Source organism: Carettochelys insculpta, chromosome 8, assembly GCF_033958435.1.
Source record: "Carettochelys insculpta isolate YL-2023 chromosome 8, ASM3395843v1, whole genome shotgun sequence".
Classification (NCBI taxonomy): Eukaryota; Metazoa; Chordata; order Testudines; family Carettochelyidae; genus Carettochelys; species Carettochelys insculpta.
The window spans coordinates 43,633,265-43,661,207 of NC_134144.1; the positions used below are offsets into that span (position 1 = coordinate 43,633,265).

The following is a 27,943-nucleotide window of genomic DNA, read 5'->3' on the forward strand; positions in this document are numbered from 1 at the left end:
TAATCAGTTTTTCTAAAGGAACTCCTTCTACTCTTACAAAACAGAACATAACAGTGAAAAGCATTTCTCTTCTGACAGACAGCACGCTGTCATTAAGCTGTATTTTGAACACGCAGGAGTCACACCAATGTGATTTTTCTACAACCCGCCCCCCATATTGTCTACCTTTTTGAAGAGAAAGTAAAGATTGCTTTAAATTGTTCTATTCCCTTTTTTAATGCTTGATATCTTTTCCAAATAATGTAGTATCTATTTTAGCAACTTAAAGTTACAGGTTTGGGCCAGCAGTTAAATCTCTTGATCCGAATATTGAGAGCAGGGATAAAATGTTTGTTATGACTACTTATGGTCATAACACTGCTCTGTAAGTTACACAATCAACACTGGACCACATTTTACAGCTAGTCACTAATATAAGTTAGACAGAATTATAAAATTACTAGCACTGAAAAAAAATAAGAGGCATACATGGATAACTTTACAAAGATTTTGTGTAACCAGAACACAGAATAGCTTTGTCAGACATTTACAACATGCCTTGTTACTTCACCTTTCTGATTACTGGAGATCCTCCCTATGAATATATTCAAATTGTAATTGTAAAGGAAAAGCTTGGTTTTTTTTAATATAGGGTTTAAGCAAACCAACTGTGTTTACTTTTTATGACAGTTGTACTAGACATTTCTCCTCCCTCCCATAAAAGACAGATATTGAAACTAGCTTCCCAAAACAAGATTCATAACCCTGTTTAATAAGACGATCACACACCTTGCTTAATGAAATTACTCTAAAAGCAACAATTTCAGAAAGTACGGTAGAGTGCAAGAGTCCTTTGCATTGCAACTCGCTTTTTCCTTGTTTAATTATTTTCCCCCTGAAGTATCAATTTAAAAATACCGCAGTGCTTTAACTACAGGTACAAGCCTTTTATAAGCAGAGGCACAGCTTGTACTTCAACTACATGCAGTCTTTCACCATGATCTCCCTTGAAGGTTGGCAGCCCCACACCATTTGTTTTCTCACCCACATTCTGACTTAACCAATTTTAAAGCTGAAGATAAACAGTTGTTAAATTGTAACTTCTCTCTTGGCAAAAGTTTCCCATACTTTAAAAGAACATAAGCCTTTCCATGGCGTGCCCAGGTTCCTGTATTTGACTTCAGTGTTGTGCATAACTTGTCAAATGGCAAGCTTTAAATTTGGGGGCGGGGGTTGTTGTCCAAAACCAGACTGACAGACTTTCTAGGCCCTAGCTCCTGAAGTCACAAACGATTAAAATTTAAGCCTTCATTTTAAAAGCATTCACCATGACTCAAAATAATTTGAAAATATATTCCAAGTCCAATGGATGCCTGTCTGAATCAAGAAGCAGCCTAAATGGAGAGTTCTCCCTATTCATTTTACTCCTGAAAACTGTTGCCTCACTCAAGAATGATGTCATGGGAGTGCCATAGTGTGCTTAGCCATGTGTGGCTGCATTTAAGAGTCTAGCAATCACCCTGCAACCTCCCTGCTCTGCATACTACTCCTCCTTTACTTTTAAAATGGCAAATTTGCAGAACTCTGTTCCCTTCCAATTTTTATTTGTAAGCTATCCTAAAAATCTAATTTAAGCCTTTTAAGCTATTCTTCATAAATAATCTTAACTCGTCCCTTTCTTTTCCTCACTCTTAACTTCATTGAGTCTACCAAACTTAAACATCATAGCAAAGGACTCCTGCTAGCAGTTTCTAGACTTAGAAGATTTAAGTAAAACCTCTTGCCATATTTATCAAATCTCACCAATCTGCTTCTGCTTCCCAAAAATCTTCCGGACCATGGATGATCAAGTGGCCCCGAACAGCGAGTTGGAGAGGAACTAGTAAGCTTCCAAGGAGCTTCATGAGCTTCTCTTCTTTCTCCAATTCCCCAATCTCTATTGGGACTATGCAAAAGACTGGATTCCTAGAGAGCAACAAAAATCAATCAAGATAGTCTCCAGAACATAATTAAAAAGGCTGAGCACCTATTAAGATGGTGGCACCAAAAGTCAGGAAGTTTCAAATTAAAAACCGGCATTGCATCTTTTCACGTTTTGGACTCTCTCTCTCTCTCTTAAATTGGGGGGGGGGCACTTCAGAGATTCCCCACCCCCCCGGCATTAAGTTAATAGATTTGTGTACTGATAGGAGAGAAGCAAGGACTCAGTCGCTTTGATGGAGAATCTGAGTAGTAGTCAGATAAGCATGTGTAACCCAAACTGCAGAACTCTAGTTAAGGAAACCGAAGCCTATACTTCCCCTTTCCTATCATTGGAGGGTAGGAAAAAGGAACTTTTAAGTTATGTTTCCTGTGGTGTGATACTACTGTTCAGGCTCTACAGCAATGGGGCAGAAATGTAAAAAACATCTTTCTACACAAAAACAGTTGTTAAACAAAAGTAGTTTTGTTCTTTACATCCCCTGAAGACTGAATAGAATGATAGCTAATACAATAACACACTTGATTAAAAGAAACCCTGGCCTAACAAAGTCTATAACATATATGGTCTGGGGTAGGCAGTTTGTCAACAAGCCACATTACCAAAGTAAACCAATACTTTTACTGTAAAAACATTTCACATAACGTCTTTGTAAAATTCACTTTATACTTACTTGTTCCTGTTTCTTTATAGGCCACATTACCATTTGCTGCTGCTGTCTGCTCCCTACTTCTCTTATTTATCCCCACAAATAGCATCCTGACTCTCCACCCCTTTTTCCCTTTTTAAGCTACATTAGAGAAGTTTCAATTTGTAGGTCTGCTATACAATTCTAGAGCAATTATATGGAGCCTCACCAAAGAAGGCCTACAAAGTGCAGGGCCATGTGGAAGCAAAACATGGAAATAATCATTGGTGACTAGGTTTAAGGAAAAAAAAGTGGTAGATGGGTGTGTCTACCTAACTCACAAGACATTGTGCAACAGTACTGAAATTCTTAACAGCTATTTTGGCATGCATAATGAATACAGTTCTGTAGGGTAGCTTTGCAAAACACTGGCTGCATAACTTCTGTACAAAATGTTCTTCAAATTGCTGGAAAAGTTTAGTGTATGATGGTGGCTGCTTCTAACTTATATTTCCAGCCTCCCAACACATTCAGAGGCTGCAGTCCATATTCTGGACAAATAGGGAAGTTCACAATAATAGGTTTGTTACATCACATTTCTGGATAAAAGCTGAACTTACAACTTTTTTTAAGTTTCTAGACATTTAACTAGTACAGAGAAAGTTAACTGACATTCTTGAGATACATCATCAACATCACTTAAGAGGCAACTTTCAACAAACTCAGTAGGAGTAAAATCAAATGCCACTTCCAATTACACTTGAAATTCTATTTAACTAGAAAGCTAGCCTTCTCTCTTCAGTCTGGCACACTAACTCATACATGAAATTAAATGTCAAATTCTGTGTCTAACTAGAGTAAGACGTCTTATTTACTCAGTCCTTCTAAAGGTTAGCTGTAATAGCTTATATATGGGAATAAACAAGGTTTATTAAATTAAGATCCACTTTACATACACTGGCTCTCATGATGGTTACAGCAACGAAGAGTCCTGTGGCATCTTATAGACTAACAGAACAGTTTTGAGCATGAGCTTTTGTGAGCAGACACTCACTTCATCAGATGCTGGTCTTCGAAATCTGCAGGGCCAGGTATAAATAAGCCAGAGCAAGGGTGGGGATACCAAGGTTAGCTCAGTCAGCAAGGGTGAGGCTTACTACCAGTAGTTGATCTGGAGGTATGAACACCAAGGGAGGGAAAGCTGCTTTTGTATTTAGCCAGCCATTCGCAGTCTTTGTTTAAGCCTGAGCTGAGAGCGTCAGATTTGCAGATGAATTGTAGCTCAGAAATTTCTCTTTGGAGTCTGGTCCTGAAATTTCTTTGCTGTAGGATAGCTACTTTTAAGTCTGCTACTGTGTGGTCTGGGAGACTGAAGTGCTCTCCTACGGGCTTTTGTATATTGCCATTTCTAATATCTGATTTGTGTGCGTTTATTCTTTTACGTAGAGACTGTCCAGTTTGTCCGATGTATATAGCAGAGGGGCATTGCTGGCACATGATGGCATAAATTATATTGGTAGATGTGCAGCTGAATGAACCCACAGTGGTGTGGCTGATCTGGTTAGGTCCTGTAATGGTGTTGCTGGTGTAGATATGTGGGCAGAGCTGGCAATGAGGTTTGTTGCATGGATGGGTCCCTGAGTTAGAGTGACTGTGGTGCGGTGTATAGTTGCTGGTTAGGGTTTGCTTCAGGTTGGCAGGTTGTCTGTGGGAAAGGACTGGTCTGCCTCTCAAGGCACTTCAATCTCCCAGGCCACACAGTAGCAGACCGGGGGGGATGGCAAAAATGGACTAAGTCACTGCTAAATTTGTTTAGAAATAAACCATCAATGTATTTCATTTATCAGTGTTCATATGATGCTGTAAAATGTTAAAAGGGTTCTGCCTGTAGAGAAATATGCATCATCTTTTTTTTTAAAGGGGAAGTGAGATGCGATTTAGTCGATAGATCTACTGAGCTAAATGAAAACTTGAATGAGCTAGTACTCAGAACAAACAAATTCAAGAGATGGCTTACATTACACAATACTTCGGGATGGACTGTCAGCAGAAACAAACTTTTGATGTATGGATCAAAAACCATGTGCTACAGAAAACATTCCGAGCTTGAAAGTTCACAAAAGCTCGCTATGTGACCCAGTTACGCAAGGGGGTGTTTAGGGTTCAGATCCCAGGTGACCAGGGCAAAATGAACCAGTTAAGTATATGTTCTCTTGTTCTCAAACACAAATTTAATATGTCGAAGAATTTAATCTCCTCCAATTGTGCTATTTTAAGCCTATAAATCATAGCCAGCAAGATTTAATTTGTTTAATAACTTAGGCACTGCTTTTCCCTCCACTCTATTTGCTTAAAGTTGTTTCACAAAGTTCCAATCCTATCCCTTTACTTTGGGATACTGAATACTAATTAGAGGTGTTCCTACATAAACCCATATAGTTTCTGCAAAATGAGTTGTCATAAATAAGCTAATGCAAATTAGGAAAGAATGAAAGACCTTAATTCCTTCCACCTCCTTCTTGTATAGGACATAGTCTTTCAGAGCAAGATTGATTAAAAGTTGCTTCAAAGAGCTTCTATTTTTAGAGTAAATGATACTAAGTTACCAAAAAGGTGAGATGAAGCATAACACATTTTCCTTCTTCTGTAGTTTCTGCTATGTAAGATGACTCTCTCTTTTTCAGCTTAAACCAAAATGTCATAACAGTGATACTATGACAGAAACTCTAGACTTTGAGAACAGTTTAATAGCGATGTGTAAAGGAGGGCTGTAGCCAGACCCGCCAAGGCAGTGAGGGGGGAGAAGGGGTAAAGGGAGCAACTGTTCAGCAGCCTGGGTAAACTAAATGGGCCCCAGGTCTTCTGGCTGCCACTCAGAGACCCAAGCCCTTTTAAACTGGCCTGCCATGCAGCAGGGCTCCTGAAGTCCTAGAACTCCAACAGGCTACAAACTGGCTCCATCACATTGTGGTGCATCCTGCCAGACAGCACCAGAGCAGGAGGGGCCCTGGGTGACCAGATGGAGAGTCTGGACAGCAACTCTCCCAGATTTGCTGGAAAGGCAGAGCCAGAGGAGGAGCCTGCTACAGCACAGGACTGCAGGGAGCGAGGGCTGACAGGACCAGGGGAACCTGACTGGGAAGGGAAAAAAGAACAGTGGGGAGGGTGCAGAGGTATAGACAGATGGCTGAGAGAAAGGAGCTGAGCAGGAAGGACACAAGACTGCCCGAGGGCAGAGCAGGGAAGGAGCCAACCTGAGTACCAGATCGCTGGGAAGCACAGGGTAAGGCTGGGCGGGGTAGAGGGGAAAGGAGTCAAGCAGAGCACAGGACTGTTTGGTGTGGGGAAGAGCTAGGCTGGGGTCTGAGGGGCGGGAAGGAGACCAGCAGAGTACGTGACTGCTGTGGGGGCAGATTCAAGATCAAACTCAGGATCCTGCAGCCACTGTCCAACAGCTACAGCAAATACACTGGCAGCAACCCCGTGGCACCAGCCTTGTCTGGCCTCCACCAGGGAGAAGGGAAAACTGGTCTGGGAAGGGCAGAGGATGATATTCATGTGCCAGTACTTCTGGTGTTGGGAACCAGACTAGTGAGCATTGGGGGGGGGGGGGGGGGGGGGGGGGGGGGGGGGGCTTTTTTTTTTATTCTCGCTTGTGTGGCCTCCAATAAATTTTTCTCTGGGTGAAGAATGGTTCATCTGAATCAAGAGTGGGGAACCTAAATATACACAGGTTGTTTCAATATCAACACTCATGTAAATAAAATAAGGTAAACCTGAAGAAAAGCTAATGAATCAGCTTTTAGTACATTGCAGTGAAGCAGGCCACAGGCCTTTCAGAATGCTTTGGTGAGCTGTAGATTGGGTACCCTGTTCTAAAAACAACTCTGCCTTCACAGAAAGTGTTATAATTAGTACCTTTTATGCTCTGATCTCTAGGGCAGGCGTTTTAGTTCTGCTAATGTGCTGGGAGAAAGACTTGGACCCTGATGGCCTTCTCAATCATTTATATCCTAATTCTTGCCTTAAAACATTCAGACAGAAATGTTAAGCCATACTCAACCTGTTGTACATATTAATTGTGCTCTTTTTAGTGTTGAGACAATTTACATAATTATCTAAAAACTAAAAAGCTGTACTCTGGCAAAATTATTTCCACTTCCCTGTTAGAGTAAAATTGGGATATTCTGGTCTGCCTTACATCTACATCCCTCAAGATCCTATAGTATAATTAACAACACCCCAACTTATAGGTTTCCATTACTATTATTCAGCTGGTCACTGTTTTAAGATACTATATAGCAATAGTGGAGAAAGATGGTAAAAAGTGACTCTTCTAGACCATTTCATGGCAGTGTGAAATATTACCAGTAGCAAGGCCAAATCTTTGCATTTACCTAGTTTGTATGGGAAAAATGTTTAAGTTCATCCTTACATTAACTTCAAGAGAGATCTTGTTGAAAAGCCTGACAAAGATGCAGATATAGAAGGCTTTACTGCTAAAAGCCAATATAAAATTCCTTACCTGACATCCAGAGTCCAATCTCAGTGAAGATTCTCTTGTATGATATGCATCAGTAGAACTACTTCCTCTGCTTCCGCCTAATGTTCTAGCACTTAAAGAGGAGGAACTGGGGGGTTGAACTGAGATCCTTCGAGGAATTCTTGAAGGTTTAGACTCCATTTTTCACTGTTCTACATGAAATAAAAAGGGGGTTTCTCCCTTAAGAAGGGGTACAGAATGCAACAGAAGACTGGTATCTTAAGCTTGTCATCAATATGTATTGCTCACATACTTTGTAGGAAACCTATCTAGTGTTTGCTTTAAAAAAAATAAAATAAAAATCAGGCCTGGGAACCAGGACACCTATGTTTTAATTCACAAATTGCCACTAACTTGCTATGACCATAAGAAATTGCATCATGTTTTACCTTGGCTTTCCTATTATACAGTAAACTTTTTAATATGCTGCATTTGATCATCTGAAATTCTCAACCAGCATTTTAACCAAAATTAAATTTGTTACATTTTTCTATAAGTACAGTACAGTGAAAGTAAATACAAAAATATAAATACAGTATAAGTTTCCAGTGTACAATAATATTATTGTTAAGGTACTCTGCATACATTTAATATTTGATCTTATTTTTTTGTTAGTGTATGCACTGCTAGGCATACCTCTACTACCCAGAATATCTGAACATCCAGCAACCTCCCAGTCCCAGGGCTGCCAGATATGAGAGTTTACTGTACAATGAGGATAATTCACTACAAAGTGTTTACAAATTTGGTGGTAAGAATTGCCAGATGAGCATAAAGCTTTAGCTAACTATTGCATACAGAAGCAGATTAGTAATCTACTATATCTACTATATCTGTGGTGTCCAATGTTTGCCACATGTGGCAAATGGGACATTACAGTGTGGCGAATCTGGCTCTGGAGCCACATGCAGCTCTTGGAGCCTTTTAAATGTGGCTCCTCCTGGAGCCACACACAAGGAGTGCCATCTGCCTGCTTGGCACATATACCCCACCACTTGGTGGGAGAAGCACATGGCAGCAGCAGCAATCCTGATGGTGGCTTTGGTTGCAGCTTTGGTGGCTGCCCTAGCAGCAGATCTGGCAGTGGCTGTGCTGAGTCGCCAGCATTAAATTAGAATGGGGAGGCTGGGGGAACCTGGCTCCGGAGGAGCACATTTGTTTAGAGTTGGCAGGGGGAGCCTGGCAAATATGGAAGGATAACAACCACAAGTGTGGTGATCTTTGAATTCCTGTTGGACACTGCTGTACTACATATTTTGAGAGAATCTGTCTATCCAAGAATGCCTCCCAATAAATGGTAAGAGCTAGGGCCACCAAATTTGGTGTACAGTTTCTTCTTCTTAAAGTGATGAAATGATGGACTGTGCCTGGAATGGGATTACTTGTAGTAAAACCCCACAGAAAAGAGAATCACCTGGCAGGTAACAGAGGCTACCTGGGGCATGTCCCACTCATTCCCCTGTCCAGGACTGCCCCAGCCTAGAGCTTCCAACCCCCAACGTGCCCTTCAGGGTTTCACTTTGGCTGGAGAGAGGCAGGGGCAGACAAAACTGGACTTGCCCCAGCTGGCAGACATGCACACCTCCCTCAGCTGTTTCTGTTGGTGCTGCAGTGGCCATGGAAAAGGGCTTCTTATTTGGTTCCAAGCTGCTATAGTCAGAGATGGCTTGGGATAGTCCTCCCTTCCTAGGGCAGCCTGCATGCCTAATGACTCATCCCCAGCCCCACCCGAGAGCAATGATTTTTTTTTAAATTAAGCACATACTTGTTCATTTTATTTCCAAAATACAGAAGTTAATCAAGTTAAGGACCTGAACAAGGCCAGGTAAATCTTCTAGTACAGTGTTTCCCGAATGGTGTTCCATGGAACCCCAGGTTCTGCAATTGGAGGGGGGGAGGGCTCCATAAGAAAATTCCAGTTTAGCTCTGGAGCCACATGCAGCTCTTTTGGGAGTCATTCGCAGCTCTGGACAGTGATGCTGCTGACTCCTCTGCAGCTGCTGAAACAGCAGAACTAAATGTAATTGGTTTAACAGCTGGTAGAACAGTGGGAGGAGGAGTGGGCTGTTAAACCAATTAAATTTAGTTCTACTAACAGCTGGCAGGGCAGGGGGCAAAAATGGTGGCAGGGTGGGGAACCCCTCACTCTCCCTAATACCTGAGTGGCCACACCCTGGATAAGTGGGCAGGCTTGGGGGCCCAATGGGGACAGAGCCTGAGAATTTTGTTGAATCCCATTCCTTTAAGTTTAAAAGGGTTTCATGGTCAAACAAAATTGGGGGAACACTGTTCTAGTACATACACTCTTCCTCAGACACACAATTAAGCTATTTGTTTCTCTTTGCTAAATCTTAAACTACCTTTGAGGTTTTTACACTTCTCCACCAGATCTACTCCTTGTTTAACATTTCTTAGATTTCCCCCCCTCCCCCCGTTCATGTACCTCTTTGACAGGAAAGCAAAGAGGCTGCTTTAAACACACACACCACTTCCTTCCTCCACACTGTGTCACACAGCCATGCACTTCATCAACGCTGCTATTTCAGTTGGCTAGGTAGCAGTCTCTCCCTTTCGTAAGTCTTTCTCTTCTCCTTCCACCCTTATTCTGGATAGCATTCTTATTTACAGTGCTCCCTAAGCAGCAGCATGAAAATGTATGACCTTTGTCACTTTCTTAATGCCAGGAACGTGTACAAGAAACAAACTCAAAAACATACTGCAGGATGAACCTCTCTAATCTAGAACTCTCATGAAGCAACATCTGTAATCTGGCATGATTTTAGTTAAGACTACTTATACTAGGTGTGGCCAAGTTTCACATGGTCCCATAAACTTTGTTTACAGTTACTAGTCCTGGCTCGAAAGTGTTCTCTGCTGTTAGTTAGTTGTAATTTACCCCAAAAGGTCTTCTAAGAGCCCAAAAAACAGTGACTGTGTTGGTAATGTGCTAGACAACATTGACCTCCCATGGTCCAGCAAATTCTCATATGGCACTGGTAAGGTCCCAAGGGTGCTGGCCAAGAGGTTCAACCAGTACAAGGAATCCCTTCATATTCCACTTCTAGAATTTTAGGATTTGTTTATATGTGGAAGACGATAAAAGTGTTAGCCTAGAATACCTCTCAAATCAGTACATACCAACAGTGTCTGTGTTGACTAGTAAAGTGTGTGACACATTGATGCACTTTAGAAATCACATCCCATACAGTACATCACCCCATTGTGTAAACATGTTGTTTCAGATTTGGAGTTCTTAATTCTTTCTGTATAGCTCTTCTACCTCATGTAGATAAGCCCTTAAGAGTAGTCATATTAACTAGTACAATTTAAAAGTACACCTTAAAAAGGACAACAAATTACTTAAATGATTGTTTTAAACTCACCAACAACCAATAATGTTAGTACTAGGAATTGGACCAATTTTACCAAAAAACACAAAAAAACAAAAACAAAACACACAACCCACACCACTACAAAACTGTGTTTCCCAGAGGACTTTGTCCAAGTAAGTGATAAAATGTAATTTTAGATCTTCAAATTACCATTGCATTGTTATATACAATAAGGTCTCCGAGTACACGACCCCGCTCTTATGGGGCTGACTCTGATTCCTATAGTAAACCCTATACCGCAATCTCCAGTTGCTCGCCCCCCCTCACCCCTGCCCTGGCTCAGCCCCAGCTCAGCCCCCACTTCCCCTTCCCAAGCTCCACTCACGAGCCACACATAGCTCCTGCTCACCACCTCTCAGGCGCAACTCCAGCTCAACCTCCCTGGGCCCACCCCACAAGCCCACACCTGGCTCTGGCTTACCACCCCTAATGCATGGCTCCAGCTCAGCCCCACCCCAGTTTAAACCACCCATGTGAGGCTCTGGTTCAAGCCTCCCACCCCCTCGCAGCTCCGGTTCAACCCCGCACCCCCGGTTCAACCCCCCTGCTGGGTCACCACCCATGCCTGGCTCTGGTTCCAGCTCAACCCCCAGTTCCCTGCAGCCTGGCTTACCACCTGAGCAGGGCTCCAGCTCACCACCCCTCTGCACAACTCTGGCTCAACTTAACCCCCCTGCAACCCTAACCCACCCCAGGGGTAGCTCCATGCCCCACCCACACCTCCAACCCATTGCTAGGCTTAACCCTCCCCAACTTTGCCCCCCTGCCACCCCAGGACTTACCTTTCTGCTGCTTCCCCGGCTGCAGAACGTGTGTTCTGCAGGGGAAAACGCTGGACTGACACTTACGTGAAATCCGGCTTTATGCAAGGGTACACGGAACAGAACTCTCATGTACTCTGAGACCTTACTGTAATCATATTCCATGAACTGGGTGGGGAATACAGACTGGTGGTTTTCTAATTCCAAATATGTATTTCTTTGACAACTTTGTGTATAATTACTGGGTTAGATTATAATTAGCATAAATAGGCTTCCTTGATTAGCAACATTCTTCTAGTCACTGACACACTCCCTAAAACATTTTACCACCTGCAAAGTATACAGCATTGTCTGTTGACTTGACAAATTACATTTAAAAAGGAAGTCTCAACAGGCAACCATGTAGGACTTTTACTCTGGAAGGGGACTTGAAATCTTATCCCACTTACCCAACTGGGATCTCAGCTGCAGTAGAAATAAAACTGAACATGCACTACAGATTCAAAGTAGCACACTTTCACAGGTTCTAGAGTCCATTTATACACTTAAGATTAGACAGTTACACTGCAGATATTCAAAATAGATTTCTGGTTCTACAACAGCTTTTATAAAAACAATTACACTTGTAAAAGTTAAATATTCAGCCAATTATGAATTTGGTAGACTGTTCAAGCTAGTAATTGGATAAGCTCCAGCACTGAAGTTTTAGCTCTCTAGAGCTTCATTTTAGAAGCCCATAGACTGGTTTCTGAGGAAAGAGTGCTTAGCATTTAAACCCCAGGGAACTGACTGTTGCCCAGATCAGTTCAAAGTCCATGCCAGTCAAGGAGGTATGCAGCATGTGATACTTTTGTCACTACAAGTACCCTTATGCTCATCCCAGTGGCTATGGTTTGACCTCAAGAGATGCACAGTGTTGAGATGGTGCTCAGCCAGTTTTTTGCATATTTTCCTGAGAGGGATTTACTATGTACTCATCACAATCCCTGCCCACCCCCCAAAAACTGCATATTTGTTCTTATGGATGGTGTAAGAATGCAATACTGAAGTGGCAGAGTTGTGTGCTCTTATGAGGTCAACTTTTGAAAAATAGGGGGCACATCCTTAACTGGACATGAAAAGGAAGTTTTTACCCATAACTGCTCACAGGTAGTCCTGAACCTGGGACTTCTGGAGTTTAGGGCAAGCATTTCTACAGCTTAAGCTACAGGCCAGGCCTGTAGCTTGAGATGTAGAAGTGCCTGCCCTGAGGTCCCAGGTTCAGGACCACCTGTGGGTAGCTATTTTTAATTAAAAAAAAAAAAAGTGGGGGGGGGGAACTGTTTCCTTTATTATAAGGAAGCTTGGATATCAAAGTAGCCCTTACAATCCTCTCTTGGTTTATGACAGATCTAAGTTGGACAAGAGCTATCCTAGGCTTCTTTAAATCCTATTGCCTCCTAAACACTTATGGCAAAGGGGAAAAAGATGGAGTTGTTTCTCCTTTGACTCTGCACCAACAAGCCACTGTTTTGCACCCACTCACAAATCCATCTGGGTGAAGTAAAAGAGAACCACGCTCAAGAGAGTGCCCAGTTCACTGCAGAGAAGAGAGAGGAAATAATGAGGACACACACTGACTCAGAGCTGCTCCAGTTGTAAGCTCCAGAAAGGGAAGGAGAAAATGAACATTTCAGGTTGGTGTGCCAACAATAATCTTTCTGCTCCACCATAGGGGCAGGCCAGAGCCAGGGGCCTGAGAAAGAAGCAATGATTGTGTCCTAGTAACAAAGTGGTGGCTGTGTTAGTCTTCAAGTGCTACGTGACTGCTTTTTTGTTTTGATTGCATCCTGTAATTTTAGGCTACAGGCATATGATAAGGGGACAACCACAGCTATTAATTAAAGAAATTCCAAGTAGTTTTCATGGCACTATGAGAGCTAGAAAAAAGGTCATGATCCAGACTTACCCTAAGATTTAAAAACAAAACCCAAAGAATATTTCTAGCCTTACTGGGAGTTGTGGATATTACTAATGACTTCTGAACACTTAGACTTGGCAATCCTGAATAGGCTGAGGCATGCTTCTGTTTCTCATAGGTTTATTAAGAGCAGAAACCAGATAATCAGGCTGAGGGGGAGACATACACTCCTGCACTGCCTGAGGCTAATTCAACCAGTCTTACAGAGAAGATGACCACTATGGAGTTCCCTAACTTGCCCCAGGTCTGACAGGATCTCGAGCACCTCTTGCAGCACTGCATTAATAGAATACTTCAAGGATAGGGGGCATAAGGAGCCAGCATCCCTACCTCTATCCTCGTTAGAAAAAAAACAGAGAGAGTCTGGGGAAAAAAAGGAAAGAAAAAAAATTCTCTTGGAGTGGTTGATGTTCCTTGTACTGTGCCACGTAACCCTTCTGAAAGCTCCCTCCAGTGAATAGCTCTGGTATGGGGAGGGACCCCTACTGAGGAAAGGATACATTCACCTTCGCTGTGCCCTCTCTTCTCCCACCCCCACAGCCCTTCCCCCCCCGTGTCTGTCCGGGTGGGGGAAATGGCAGGCTCCACACCCAAGGAGCTGGGACAGCGGGTGCTGAAAAATAAGAGGGATCGGGCCGAGACCCAACCTGGGCAGGGGAGGGACGAAGGGAGGGAGGAAGGGAGCACAGCGCCACTGGGTCTCTCCGGGCCAGGCAGTGACCCGGCCAGGCCTGCTCCCCCGCCTGCAGCAGCTTGGCTGCCGCCAGAGGTAAGACAGACACGGCGGGCCCCGACCTCCGTCCGTGTCCCCCAGGCCAGGCCAGGCGGGGAGGGGAGGGAGCGCACCCCGCCACCTCGTCTGTCCCCCACTCACCAGAGCCAGCGCCTCGAGCCCCGTCCCCCGCACAGCTCACAATGGCGACAGCGCCCAGCCGCCAGTCATAGCCCCGTTGACGCCCCACCTCTGCCTGGGTTCTCGCGAGAACTGGCGGGAGAGTCCGCCTTGCTGTCAGCTGCGGGTGGCATTGCGCCGACTGCGCCGACCAGTCGCCACAGGCAGCCGCATCCCGAGCGCAGCGCCCCTCGCGGAAGAGGAGCGAGTCACCGGTCGCTGTCCCGTAGCGAGCGCCCACCGCAGACCCCCCTTCTCCCGTTATTGAGGCGGGGGCCTGTTCTCTCCAAAACCCCTGCGTCACTGCTCCCAGAGACGGAGGCAAGAGGCCCCTGTTTCCGGCCCCCGACGTGTCCCGCAGGCTCAGAAGGGACAGTCCCAGGCCGCCTGTGCTTCCCGTCTCGCCACCGACGGTCTCAAAGGTAACGTCGTGATGGTGGGGAGGCCCAGCGCTGCCCGCGTGCTGCTGCCCCAGGTGTGCAAAATTCCCGGCCCAAGCACCACGCTGCCCAGAGCCCCGGCGGCGGAGAGAGAGTCCCGCTTTCTCCGCTCGGGGTCCCCAGGCGGAAGCCACCCGAGCCCGCCCTTCAGGTTCGAAAGTTAACTTTAAAGCCACGTACCTGTAGGCCCCAGGCCTGCCACGCCGGGGAGTCCGCGCGCTTTCTAGACTCCAGGCCCGGATAGTTGCCACTCACCTTTGCCGAACCCCCCCCCCCCCCCGCCCACTTCGATTTGTCTCCCACCTCCCAGCCCGTTCCTGTTGCTCTGCGTCTCCTCCGCTTCCCAGCTCCTCCTTTTGCTCCCCATATTTCCCCTTTCACCGGCTCCTGCCCCCTTACTCACCCTGCTTCGTTAGCACGTTACATCCCCTCGGTCTCTTCCCCTCCAGCAGAGGTGGCCAAATAGTTCTGAAATTCAAACTGGCCCAAAGTAAATTTGCACAGCCTTTGCTTCCTTTTTCCACAAGCCCTCCCGTCTAATTCCTAATACGAGAGCCCAGAAGGTGGCAGTGTTCCCTGTAGGCAGGGTGGCTTCCCTCCCCCCGGTGAACAGGAGGAAGGAGATGGCAGCGCTTTCAGGCAGACTCCATTCTGCAGACCTGCCTTTTAAACTGATGGCGGACTTGCACTTTGTACTCTTGCCCTACCGAAAGATAATAGGGGATGGCAGCCATTTTGATTAAGGGCAAAAGTTCACAAGATTTGTTACACTGACACACGGAAAAGCTGTGAACCATAAAATCGTGGTCCTTGGGATAATACTGAGAGAGCTGGCAGCTTTGTCTTCTTGCCCATTCTCAGCATCACCATACAATAGGGTTGCCAGGTGTCCAGTTTTTTACCAGAAAGTCCAGTTGCAAGGGGAGTTGTAAAAGTGTGTTGTCAGTGGAACTGAGGGATGCCCTAATTCAGTTACTGCCTAAAGGGTCACCAGGAGAGTGGGTGCTGGTGCCTTCAAATGCTACCACTGGCCTGCCCTCTGCTAGCCTACCCTGAGGGTTCGGAGGGGCCTGGTGCCAGGGCAGGGGGCAGAGCAGCAAGCAGGTGGGAGAGGCAGCAGCACCACATCATCAACACATACGAAGTCCTTCTCAGCCAGGACCACCTCCTGCCTGCATCTCCTGGGCAAGCAGGCTCTGCATCAGCGTCAAGCCTGACTCTGCAGGCCAAAAAGAGTCTCGAGATGAGGCAGACAGTGATCACTGGGGGGCAGGAGGTGAGGAGGAATAGAGTGATGGGAGGATGTAGCATGCGGTTTTAAGAAATTGGAATTTTGGCAGCCTATGCAATAGATCAGGAGTGGCTTGAACTTCAGTTGTGCCATTGGTATGAGCCCTAATCTCAGTCACACTGTTTCACTATTATATCAAGCCCCAGCATTGCCTCTCCCCCACACTCTGTCTTTGTCATCTCTCTACCTCAGGACTTTCCCACTACATTTCCAGTACTGTGGATTGTGCCCTCACACAGATAGAAGAAAGGGTGAGCAGTTGCAGTGATGCACCCAAGTTAGTCAATTTACTTCACTCTGTGAACCACATTCCGAAGTGCAGCCTTCACTTGCTCTTGGATTGTGAACAGGCTCTGTTTTCTGACATTCATCCAAAGAAAAGCAGAGAGGACTAAGGGTGAAGAAGTGAAAGAAAAAGGTAGCAATAGAGAGCGGGTTATAGGGAGCCTGGTGCAGCATGGCAGTAGCAGTTAGGCCCCATGCAGTCCTGGTGGCAGCAGGAAACATAGGGAAGCAGAGTGCACTCAACAAGCATGCTCTGTCAACTTTTCCTGTAGCTCCTGATGCTGTGGGGAGTGTGTAGGGGCCTAACTGCTGCAGCTACCCCATGCCAGGCCCCCTATAATTCCTGAGATCATTTCCCTGGGAAGTGGTGAGTATGAGTGGTGGGTATAAAATTTGTGGATGACACCAGGCTGGATAGGGAGAAGCGAGCACTTTGGAGAACACTTTTAGAATTTAAAATTACCTTGATAAATTGGGAAATTGGTCTGAAGTGAACAAAATAAAATGCCGCATGCTCCACACAGGAAGGAAAATGAAATGCACAAGGGCAGGATAAGAAATAAGTAGCTGTGCAATAATACTGGAGAAAAGGATCGGGAGGTGGGGTGGTTATAATGGATTGCAAATTGAATGTGAGTCAACAATGTGATACAGTTGCAAAAAAAGGCTAATATTCTAGGGTATGTTAACACGAGTGTCATACACAAAGCATGGAAGATAACTGTTGTGCTGTACTAAGGTGAGGCCTTAATTGGAATATTGTGTTCAGTTTTCAGTGCAATGCTTAAGAAAGAGACAGCTAAATTGGAGACAGTCTAAAGGACAGCAACAAAAAATATAAAAGGTTTTAGAAAAAGCTGATCTATGGGCAACAATTAAAGAAACTGGGCATGTTTAATCTTGAGAAAAAAAGACTGAAGGGGAACCTGAAAACAGTTTTCTGATATATAAAGTTTTTATTGAAAAGAAGGTGATCAGTTGTTCTCCATGAGCTCTGAAGAGAGGATAAGAAGTAATCAGCTTAATATGCAAAGGGAAAAATTTAGATTAGATATTGAGGGAAAATTTTTAACTATAGGGGCAGTTATGTACTGAACTAGATTTCCAAGGGAAGTTGTAGAATCTGTCATAGGGGGTTTTTAAGAACAGGTTAGGGAAACATCTGTCAGGGATGACCTAGGTATACCAGTCCTGCCTGAACTCTGGCTGATGGACTAGATGACCTCAAGGTTCCTCCCAGACCAACATTTCTATTATTTTTGCTGTCCTGTGCGGACTGAACTTTTGCACCAAACATTTCTGCTTCCCCCTTTACAATTTCTTAACCTCAGCATTATTCCACGTGTGCCCTCTTGCCTTCTTCTCCCTGGCCGTGTTTCCTTTGCTCTCTTTGCTTTCCATGATCAGTCTCCCTTTCATATTAGTTAATCCCCTCCTAATTAATCCCATACACACAAAAAAGAGCTAACTTGACATTTACTGCTATCACATTGTTCACTCTGCATGTATGTTATATCCGCTCCTCCACCCTGTGTCTGTTTTATCTGTTTATACAGTAAACTCTTCAGCGCTGGGACAGTCTTCTACTCTGTTGTGTAATGCCTAGCACAATGAGGTCCCTATCTTGGTTGGTCCTTAGGCACTACAGCAATAAGTATAATCATGGCAGTAATACAAATTCACTTCTGATAAATGTCTGGTGGAGCTTATTTCTATCTCCAGGACAAGCTCTAAATATGTTTTGAGTAGAGTGCACTGAGCTCCTTACTTTTTATTCAGTTTGGATTATTTGTTCATCCAAAAGACATTTAGATGCTTATTAAATATTTTAAATACTTTTAGATTATTTAAGGTAGAATTCAGTTTCAATAATCTGAAACTTCAGTTTCAGTGAGTAATAGCATCAAATTGAGCCGCAATCCTGAAAAAAACTACATATATATTTAACTTTATGTGTGAGTAGTCCCATTGACTTTGGTGGCACAATGCATATAAGTAAAACGAAGCACATGTAGGAACAGAATCTTAATGAGCATGAGACAACATAGCCTACAGGAAAGGTGATTCACTTTAGGTCCATAGTACTATTCCTTTGGTCTTTCAGCATTTGACCAGTTCAGTGATAGTGCAGAGCACACACTGCCAGCTCTGTGTGTGTCATTGGAAGAGGGGGTACAGAGAAAGCAAGCTGAAGATTTGCGGGGGTTGTGCCCCAAGTCTTGCTGAGTAATATATTAGTGCAGTCTAACACCATCTCTTTTATTGTTGGTTGGTGTATGAATGGTAAGGTTATCTGTGACTTTTGTATTCCTCTCTCTGTTTTATCATTTAAAAAAATAAATATTAAATAGTCTTATTCACTGTAACAATACAAAAAGATCAGTCACAAAGACAATTTACTGCACATCTGTTAATAGTTAAAGAGATTATTATGGTACTGTTTGTAAGGCATGTTGCATCATTCCAATGGGAAAACTTTTCCATTTACTAAAAGCATATGTTCAAACTTTATTTTATATCTAGGATTTTACTGCTGAAGAATCGGGAAGATAAGAATTTTTAGTAAGGTCAGAATTACTGCCTTCAAACATTTTCCATCAACTAAAATTGATATAGAAAGATTTGAAAGAAAAACTTGTCAAACCTTACCAAAATCAAGATGACATAGGTTAGTCCTCGAAGTACTTGTCTTGTAGGATAAAATATTTCAATGTGGCTACGTCTACACTACAGCAATCTGTTGACAGAAATCACTGTCAGAAGAGATCTTCCAGCAAAATTTCTGTTGACAGATCCCATCCACACACAAAAGCAGGTTGAAAGAGCAATCCACTCTGTCGACAGAGTTGCCAGGCTCTCTGGCTGCGCTCTCAACAGAGCAGGCAACTGGAAGCTCAGCAAACAGGCCGGCCAGTGACGTGGAAGCTCTGTCTGTCTACAGAAGCCGCCCCCCCCCCCCCCCCCCCCCCCCCCCGAGCTTCTACACAGCTTTTTTGTTGACAGAAACTGTCAACAAAGGCATTATTCCTCTTTGCAGAGACACATAACGCTGTCGGTGGAAGTGTCGTGTGTTGTCGACAGACTGTCAGCAAAATGCATTTCGTATATAGATGGTCCACAAGTTTTGTCAAAAAAAACCCTCTAATGTAGAGGTAGCCTGTTTGTACCTATTTTATAAATGTTTTCTGCATATGACGATTTCTTTTTTAATATCTCAAAAATTGTAAATTAGTGTTACTCTATAGTTAATTCTCCTTTAAGACATTATATTTGTTTATTTCAGTCTGCTACATGTGAAAAACAAACAGGAAGTGTCCTTTTCCTCTCAGTGCCCTTTTTTGCTTCACAAGTGTACAAGGTAAAGGAAGTCATTCACAAGCATGTTGCATACTTAATAGCGGATTAAACTGCTCAACTAATAATTCTTCAGCTAAGGAAATAGAAGGATCGTAATCCTCTGCTTCTTTTTTTTATCCTGAAACATGATCGTTGGAGACTCTTGATGTATCTCCAGAGACCCTAACCTATGAGGTAATAAAGTTTCTTAATGTGCCTGCTAATATTTTAGAGCTATTTAAATAAATCTTAATTTAGTCATGTTCTTTAACAAGATAATTGGTCCCTTTCCAGTGGTTCTATTCATTTTTCCAGGTTTTTTATTCTTGGGAAAACAATAGCCAGTTTTTAGTCATAATTTTTAAAAGCTGGTTTAAAGTGCTTTAATTTTTTGTCTACTTTCCTAGAAGCCACAAAGCCTAAATCTGTACAAAGGTTAACTCCACATATGGTGCAGATTGCAACTTCTAACAATAAATTAATCACTGAGGATTTTTTATCTTCACTGCAAATTTTCAATTTAATATATAGTTCTAGCTGCTTCTGTTACTTTATTTTCTATAGATTACCAGCATTCTTTTGGACTCAATTTTGCCAAAATAACCAGGCTCCTTTGTAGTGCCAAAGTAAATATAAAACACAGATGAAGTTACACAACACACAAAAATCCCATGGACTCCAATAATGTCACATTAGAAAATAGAAAACCTTGATACTTCCTTAAAAGTATCTTTCATAGATATCTATATCAAATAAATGTTGAATCCACAAATCTAAAGTATAGAACATTTTTCCATTCCATTAAATAGGGCACATGGTTATTATTTATAAGACAAGCATTTCATACAAAGAGCTGAAAACTGTAAGCACTGAAAAGAAAATATAGGCTTGCTCACATAACAGTTCTTTGTTTAAAGCATCTCTCTCTATTGATGTCCTCAGTAGGACGACCTGCTCCCAGACATATTCGGCAAGCAGGTCAGGGAGCAGTGCTGTTACTGCAGAGTCGTTAACGAAAAAAGCCCCCTTTTATTGTAATATCCTCAATAAGACGGGAGTGAGATCAGCTGCAGGTGAAGAAAAATCTCATGTGGCAATCGAGTTTCATTATCTCATACTCCCATGAGCAGTGAAAAATTCTCCTTTTGGAACTGAAAATGTCCTTGTTTGCTTTCAGTCAGGAAGTTACTGTTCTATTGTTGCAAGTCTAAGAAAAGCTGTTCAACTTTGTTGTCATGTCTAAGTTAGAGGCATCAAAAACAAATGCAAAAAACATTTTAAACTTCATAGCTCCAGGGAAGTTTCTTGGTTTATATAGTTAGGTTTGCATGTGTGTGTATATAATACAGTTAGGCTTCTAATTTCTGGATAATAATTGCTGGACAAGCTCAATAACATAATAAAATTTTTAGCGAACTTATTGCAAATCTGGCTATTTACACCATTTTAAAAAGATGTGGGGAGTGATTCTGCCTTCCCACTTTCCTCAGCATGTTGGCACAGTGTCCAATGACAGGATAATTATTCTTATTGTGTTACTAGTCCAAATTCTCACCCTTTAACGAAAAGGAGATGAGGAAGTGGGAGGAGTGAGGCTTCTGATTTGTAAGTTGCACATATAGACGTTATTATGGTTTTCTTCTTATTTGAAATACTCAGAGGTCTGGAGTAAAATTAAAACTTTGTTTGTTTGTTGCATTCATTTATAGTTTGTCCCTAATCTAGCTGTCTGAGCACACTGTACTAAAAATACAGTAAGCAGCAGTTTCCAACAACTGATACAAATCATACCTTGCACTGACTGTTGATTTTTAAAATCACACTTTTTAAAAATGGAAATAACTGCATGTTTCCTTCCTTTATGCACCGAAGACACTTAAAAAAATCAAACATTAAGGTGCGGGGCAGCATAATTTAGCAGATTGGACACAGGAGTAAGAAGGCACTCATGACTTCTCATCTTAACTGACTCAGAAATTTATTTCATGTCATTTGGGTAAATTGCTTAACCTGTTTATGGGTCACTTGCTACGTTGCCTTATGCCAGGGGTCTGCAACCAAATTAGCAAGAAGGGCCATTTTTTTCAAATTCGATTACAAAATCAATACTTCAAAAGCTGCAATGCATGTGAATATGAGACAGTCTTTAATAAGTAACATCAAACCATGCCTTTTGGATCTCCTATTTTAAGAACAGTGCACACACAATGATTTGTACCAGTTAGAAATTTTAAGTTACTTTCACCCCTGGGTTGGAGAGCAAATGAGGAAAAGAAAAATGCTGCACCTGGGGATAGGCTGTTAAGTAGGAAGGAACAATGGTTGCATCAACCCACCACACCTCCAGAGCCAGGCATCCTCAACCTCCTCCCCTTCTTTAGCCAAATCCCACCTCCCCTCCTCTAAAGCCAGGTACCACTCCCCCCCCCCGATATTATCCAATGCCAGCAACTCACCGGAGCCCCCACTATCACACACTTCTCTCTCAAAGTGCTGGATCGGGATGTGAACACACAGTGCTCCTGCAGCTCCGAGTAATTTATTGCTCAAAGTGTCACATGCAACTTAGGTGTGCTTACCCCCCACACTTCTCTTGCGTACTGGGGTCAGCAACCTGCCAGCAAAGTGGGGAGCCTGCCTGAGGTAAGCTGTGTGACCAGATCTCAAGAGGCTGTTGTCGGGGGGCGTGGTGCAGTAGAGAGCCACAGAGGAGTCAACGGCAGCAGCCTCAAATGACTCCTTAAAGAGCTGCATGCAGCTCTGGAGCTGCAGGTTGCCAGCCTCTGTACTTGAACATCGAAAAAAATCCTTAGGCTGTGATTCTGTGTAACAAACAGGAGGTATACCCAGACCGGTTTAACCTGCATACACTCCTCCAAAGCTATTTCATACTAGCCGAGCCACTCAGTTACATCAACTTGTCTGAAGAGATGGTGCTATAAAGCCATATTTTATCTGCATATTGCAGTCTGCGTCTCCTCACTCTTCCTCTTTAAGAGGGACAGGAAATGCTGCAGTAGATTTGTCCTTGGATATTAGGTATTGATACTGCTGGGACAATGACATAAATAAAGAGCTGGAATTTGAAGCAAAGAAGCTCTTGATCAGGGCTGAGCAAAGTGGGTGGTAGGCCCTGTTGGGGGGGGTGACGTTTTGTCACAGCGTGATTGGCTGCTGGGTTTCAGGCTCATCCATCTTACTAAAAATGTTGAAATATGTTGTTGTTTTTATGTATGTGTATTCACATTTCTATACCAATTAATAAAGATTTTACATTCTACATACTTAATTCCTTACACATGCAGAAAGTTGAGGTTTTTTTCATATGAACATAGCCAAAATTTGCATCCGTTTGGATTACCTTAGATAGGGGCAAAAACTGAGTAAAGTAAAAAGTTTGCTCACCCCTGCTCTGGATGCAGCCAAGAGTAGGGAGAATACTTGAAATGAACTACTGTTATCTTTTTGTTAACAAAACCAGATCACAAGATGGGAATGAGATATGACTCCACACAGCATGTAGGCTATTTTAAAAGAGATTGGGAAAGTCATCTCTTCACATTCTTTTAATAGTCCCATGTGTATATTGATCAGAAAGGATGACAGACTGGTATGTGACCTTTTAAAGATTCTGTTTGTTTCTTTCAAAAGCGCCCAAAGGGGTAATAATTTCAGATAATTTCCAAATTAGAGGATGTAGTACAGTCTCACAATGAGATAGTATAGATGTTGGTGAATCATGATACAGCTAAACTAGGGCTACGTCTACACGTGAACGCTACATCGAAGTAGCTTATTTCGATGTAGCGACAGCGAAATAGGCTATTTCGATGAATAACGTCTACACGTCCTCCAGGGCTGGCAACGTCGACGTTGGGCAGCACCACATCAAAATTGGTTTGTAGACGTTTCCTCGCAGTGCCTAAGTAGCACACATCGAAATAAGGGTGCCAGGAACAGCTGCAGACAGGGTCACAGGGTGGACTAGCGCTTCCGGGGCAACAGCTAGCCGCTCCCTTAAAGGGCCCCTCCCAGACACACACAGCCTGCACAGCACGCAGTCTGCAGAGCCATAGGCACGCACACCTCAAGCAACACAGTCATGGACCCCCAGCAGCAGCAGCAGCAGCCAGAGGTCCACCCAGCCGCCCCTGCAGGAGCAGTGCTCGCCCTGCTCGATGCCATGCAGGAGGCAGCTGAGCACCTCCTTGCCACAGAGGAGGAGCTGCCTGCAGGGGAGGAGGATGCAGCCCCCAACCCTGCAGCACCTCGCGGCCCCCCCCCCCCCCGCAGCACACGCCGCCGGCTGTGGAGCTACCCCACCAGCACCGACTGGTGGGAGTGGCTGGTGCTCGGAGAGTGGGACGATGACCGCTGGCTCCAGAACTTTCGCATGAGCCAGCAGACGTTTCTGGAGCTATGCCAGTGGCTATCCCCCGCACTGAGGCACCAGGACACCGCCATGCGGCGTGCCCTCAGTGTCGAGAAACAGGTTGGCATCGCTGTCTGGAAGCTGGCCGCTCCAGACAGCTACCGATCCATGGGCCAGCAGTTTGGCGTCGGCAAGGCCACCGTTGGGGCTGTCCTCATGGAGGTAAGAGGACCCACGGGGGGAGAGGGAGGCAGCCCTGGCAGCGGATGGGAGGGGGGCCCTGGCAGGGGAGGGCCACACACACCCTGCACGCCCCTCATTGGTGCTCTCCCATGTGCTTCCCCTGCAGGTCATTCACGCCATCAACGCCTTGCTCCTCCACAGGCTTGTGAGGCTTGGGGACCCGGATGCCGCCATCACCACCCTGGGCTTCCCCAATTGCTTCAGGGCTCTGGATGGGACTCACATCCCCATCCGCACCCCGGAACACAGTAGAGGACGCTACATAAACAGGAAGGGCTACCACTCAGTGGTTCTCCAAGCCTTGGTGGACAGCTGGGGCCATTTCCTGGACATTTATGTGGTCTGGCCTGGCAGCACCCACGATGCCTGGGTATTCCGGAACTCGGGCCTGTGCCGCCGGCTGGAGGTAGGGACCTACATCCCCCAGCGGGAGATCCCAGTGGGGGACACCGTCATGCCCCTCTGCGTCATCGTAGATGCGGCATACCCCCTCCGACCCTGGCTCATGCACCCATACACGGGCCATCTGTCTGCCAGCCAGGAGCGCTTCAACCAGCGCCTGAACCACGCGTGCCAGGTGGTGGAGCGCACATTTGGCTGCCTCAAAGGGCGCTGGAGGTGTCTCCTCACCCGCCTTGATGCGAGCCCCACCAACATCCCCCAGATTGTGGGCGCGTGCAGCGCCCTACACAACCTTGCGGAGAGCAAGGGGGAGGCCTACTTTCAGGGCTGGGCTGTGGAGGCTGGCAGGGCTGATGTGCAGCCACCCGCTGCCCCCAGTTGCCAGGTGGACCCCGAAGGGACCTGGGTCCGGGAGGCCCTGCGGGCCCAGTTCAATGAGGCCGCGGGGTGAATGCTGGCAGGCCCCCCACTGCATCCCCCCCATCCTCCACAACACTCCCTGCCCCTGCGCCCACACCACAGAGCACCCAACAGCACCCCACACACTTTTCTTGAAAAATAAAAGCAGACAGTTGTTTGTCAACTCAAATATCTTTAGAACTCATTATTATTATTATTATTATTATTATTATCATCAACAAGACTAACTAACTATGTACAGGGGAAATCTAACTGATAAATATATATACATTGTAAAAATAGGGATAACATGAAAGGGGAAGACAAGGAAGGGGAGAACTATTTACATGGGGGGGTAAGGATCAGCATTGTAACGGGTCAAATATACAAACTATTTACAACAAACTAACTTAAAACTGGGGGGAATATATACAAAGAGGGGGGCCAAGTCCTGGGCCCCACACCCCTAAAGTCCAGTGCTGGGAGTGGGCAGCCAGGATCCCCGCCTTGGCCTCAGCCCTGGCCGGGGCTGGCTGGGGGCCGGGCGGACCAGGAGATATGGCCGGCGAGTGTCAGCTGGCCCCAGGTCCCCCTCGGCGGAATGGCCCTCGGTGGCGGGTGGTGGTGCGACGGCGGAGCAACAGGTGGAGCAGGCAGGGCGGGCACTGTGGCAGCTGGTGCGGCATGGGGGGCCAGGGAGTCCGCGATGCGGTTAAGGGTCCGCATGTAGGCCCCCCATGCCTCCTGGCGCCAGGCCAGCACCCGCTCCTGCAGCTGGAGGTGGCGTTCCTCCACCCGCAGCCACTGCTCGGCGACCTCCAGCTGCCGACGGTGGAGGGCCAGCAGCTGGGGGTCCGTCGCCGTTGGCTGCTTCCGCCGTCTTCCCCACCGTGGGGCTGGTCGGTCCTCCGCCGAGGGGCTGGCCTGGAGTGATGGCCCTGGATGGCTGTCCGGGACCATTGACGCCTCACCGGCGCTCTCTGTTCCTTCCGATGGTGCAACTGCGGAACACAGAAGGTGGGGGAGAAGAGTGGAGACAGCCATTAGTGTGGGCCCCGAGCCGTGGCCCTTGTCCCCCCACCCCTCTGCTGCAGGTTCCTCATCCCTGTCCCCGGGAGATGCTGCTGTGATGGGGTTCAGGGGTCCCCCTGCACTGCACCCCGTCCGCTGGCAGGAGTGACTTTCACTCAGCAGGTACGACAGGAGGTTTATTAGGCAACAGATGCTCAGTTTCTCCCAGAAGCGACAGTACAGCAGTCAGAGACGGTCCTTCCAACCCGTCCTGGGGAGAAGACCCCGAGGGGTGCCCCTCTGGGGTGTAGCTTTCGCCCTCCTCAGGCTGGCTGCCTTCTAGCTCTCCCTTCCCCTAGCCTCTAACTGCCGCCCCCGATTCAAACCCAGCTCGGCTCCTCCCTCCTCTTTGTTCAGGGCGGAGGTGTAACCTGCCAGTTGTAACCCCAGGATCATCCCTAGCCACTGGGAGCTATTCAGCTTGTTTCTCATATCTAGCCTGAGTCTCGCATTTGCAGTCCCCCCAGTCCATCACATGCTGCTGCTGGGTGTCCCACCCCTTCCCCCCAGGGGACCTTAGAGGTTCCGCTCCCCCCAGCCCCGGGGATGGGGCATGGCACTGTCATGCTGGGGGGGGCAGGGGCTGATGCACTCTTCTGAGGGACATGACACTGCTGTCCTTGGGGCCATGGTCATCTGGGCATGTGGAGGGCCCTGGTCATATCTGTTACCCCCACCCCTCAACCCTGGGGGTGTGCACCGGTGGGGTGGGGTGTACATACCTGACGGTCCACTCCCACGGTCGGGGGACACTCGGGGGGCGGACGACCGGCTGGAGCTCCAGGACGACAGCATTATCTGGAGGCCAGTGTCGCTGGAGGAGGACTCCCACTCCTCGTCCGGTGCCCCGGGGGGTGGGCTCCTGGGGGGGCCCCGGGGTGCAGGGCTTGCCTCCGGGGTGGACTCCGCCTCTGGGGACTGCTGGGGCTCGTCGGCTGAGGTGTCAAGAGTGGCCGGAGGGGAGGAGGTGTGCTGGGGGCCCAGGATGTCCCTGAGCTCCCTGTAAAAGGGGCAAGTGACAAGGGCAGCCCCAGATCGGCCGGCCGCATCCCAGGCCCGGGCATAACCCTGCCACAGCTCCTTCACTTTACTCCGGACATGATCCGGAGTGCGGGCAGGGTGACCCTGGGCAGCCAGCCGAGCAAACGCATCCGCATTCCGCCTCTTGCTCCCCATTACCTGGAGCACCTCCTCCTCGCTCCAGAGCCCCAGCAGGTCCTGAAGCTCGGCCTCCGTCCAGGAGGGGCCCCACTGCCACTTCCCCGCCTGGCTGCTGGGCTGGGAGCCCTGGCTCCCCTGGGGGGGGGGGTCCCCTGGGGGCGCTTGGGGGGCTGCCGTGCGGCCATCACAGCTGGGGTGGGTGTCTGTGGTGGCTGAGGGACGTGCAGGCTGGCCGCGTGTCTGGGCTGCCGCCTGCACGTTCTCTCAGCTTCCTGCACAGGAAGGGAGGGGGCGGGGAGTTTTAAGGGGCCGCTCCACGCGGCCACCATCGAGCTCAGGGGCTGGAGAGAGCGTCTCTCAACCCCTCAGCTGATGGCCGCCATGGAGGACCCCGCAATTTCGATGTTGCGGGACACGCAATGACTACATGTTCCCTACTTCAACGTTCAACGTCGAAGTAGGGCGCTATTCCCATCCCCTCATGGGGTTAACGACTTCGACGTCTCGCCACCTAACGTCGATGTTAACTTCGAAATAGCGCCCAACACGTGTAGCCGTGATGGGTGCTATTTCGAAGTTGGCGCCGCTACTTCGAAGTAGCATGCACGTGTAGACGCAGCTTAGGAGCCACATATCAGGAGCCTTGTTTTTAATGATTTTGAGTTGTCTGAGGAAAAGACAAGAGAATGATAGAGGATAGGAGGAAAAAGAGTGTGGGGGGGGCGGGAATAACACAACTAAGGATGAAAATACAGTACCATATCTTACATGCCTTTGTGGTGTTGCTAATTAGATATCCCCACTGGT

The 27,943-nt window shown here is 46.3% G+C and overlaps 2 protein-coding genes across 3 annotated transcripts in view; one reads left to right on the forward strand and one right to left on the reverse strand.

The window, feature by feature from the left end:
* MARCHF7 (membrane associated ring-CH-type finger 7) overlaps positions 1-15,130 on the reverse strand; it is a 32,720-nt gene extending 17,590 nt beyond the window's left edge. The window contains exons 1-3 of one of the 2 annotated variants that reach the window (XM_075002096.1): positions 14,980-15,130; positions 7,114-7,283; positions 1,783-1,944 (exon numbers count right to left, since the gene is read on the reverse strand). In XM_075002096.1, the coding sequence (XP_074858197.1) occupies positions 1,783-1,944; positions 7,114-7,272 (321 nt within the window). In that variant the 5' untranslated portion in view covers positions 7,273-7,283; positions 14,980-15,130. Of the gene's footprint in view, positions 1-1,782; positions 1,945-7,113; positions 7,284-14,118; positions 14,194-14,979 lie in introns of those variants that run through there. The other variant, XM_075002095.1, reaches the window with a different exon arrangement.
* BAZ2B (bromodomain adjacent to zinc finger domain 2B) overlaps positions 14,289-27,943 on the forward strand; it is a 394,656-nt gene continuing 381,001 nt past the window's right edge. Inside the window, exon 1 of the mRNA XM_075002079.1 lies at positions 14,289-14,558. The gene's annotated coding sequence lies outside the window, so the exon portion shown is untranslated. The remainder of the gene's footprint in view (positions 14,559-27,943) is intronic.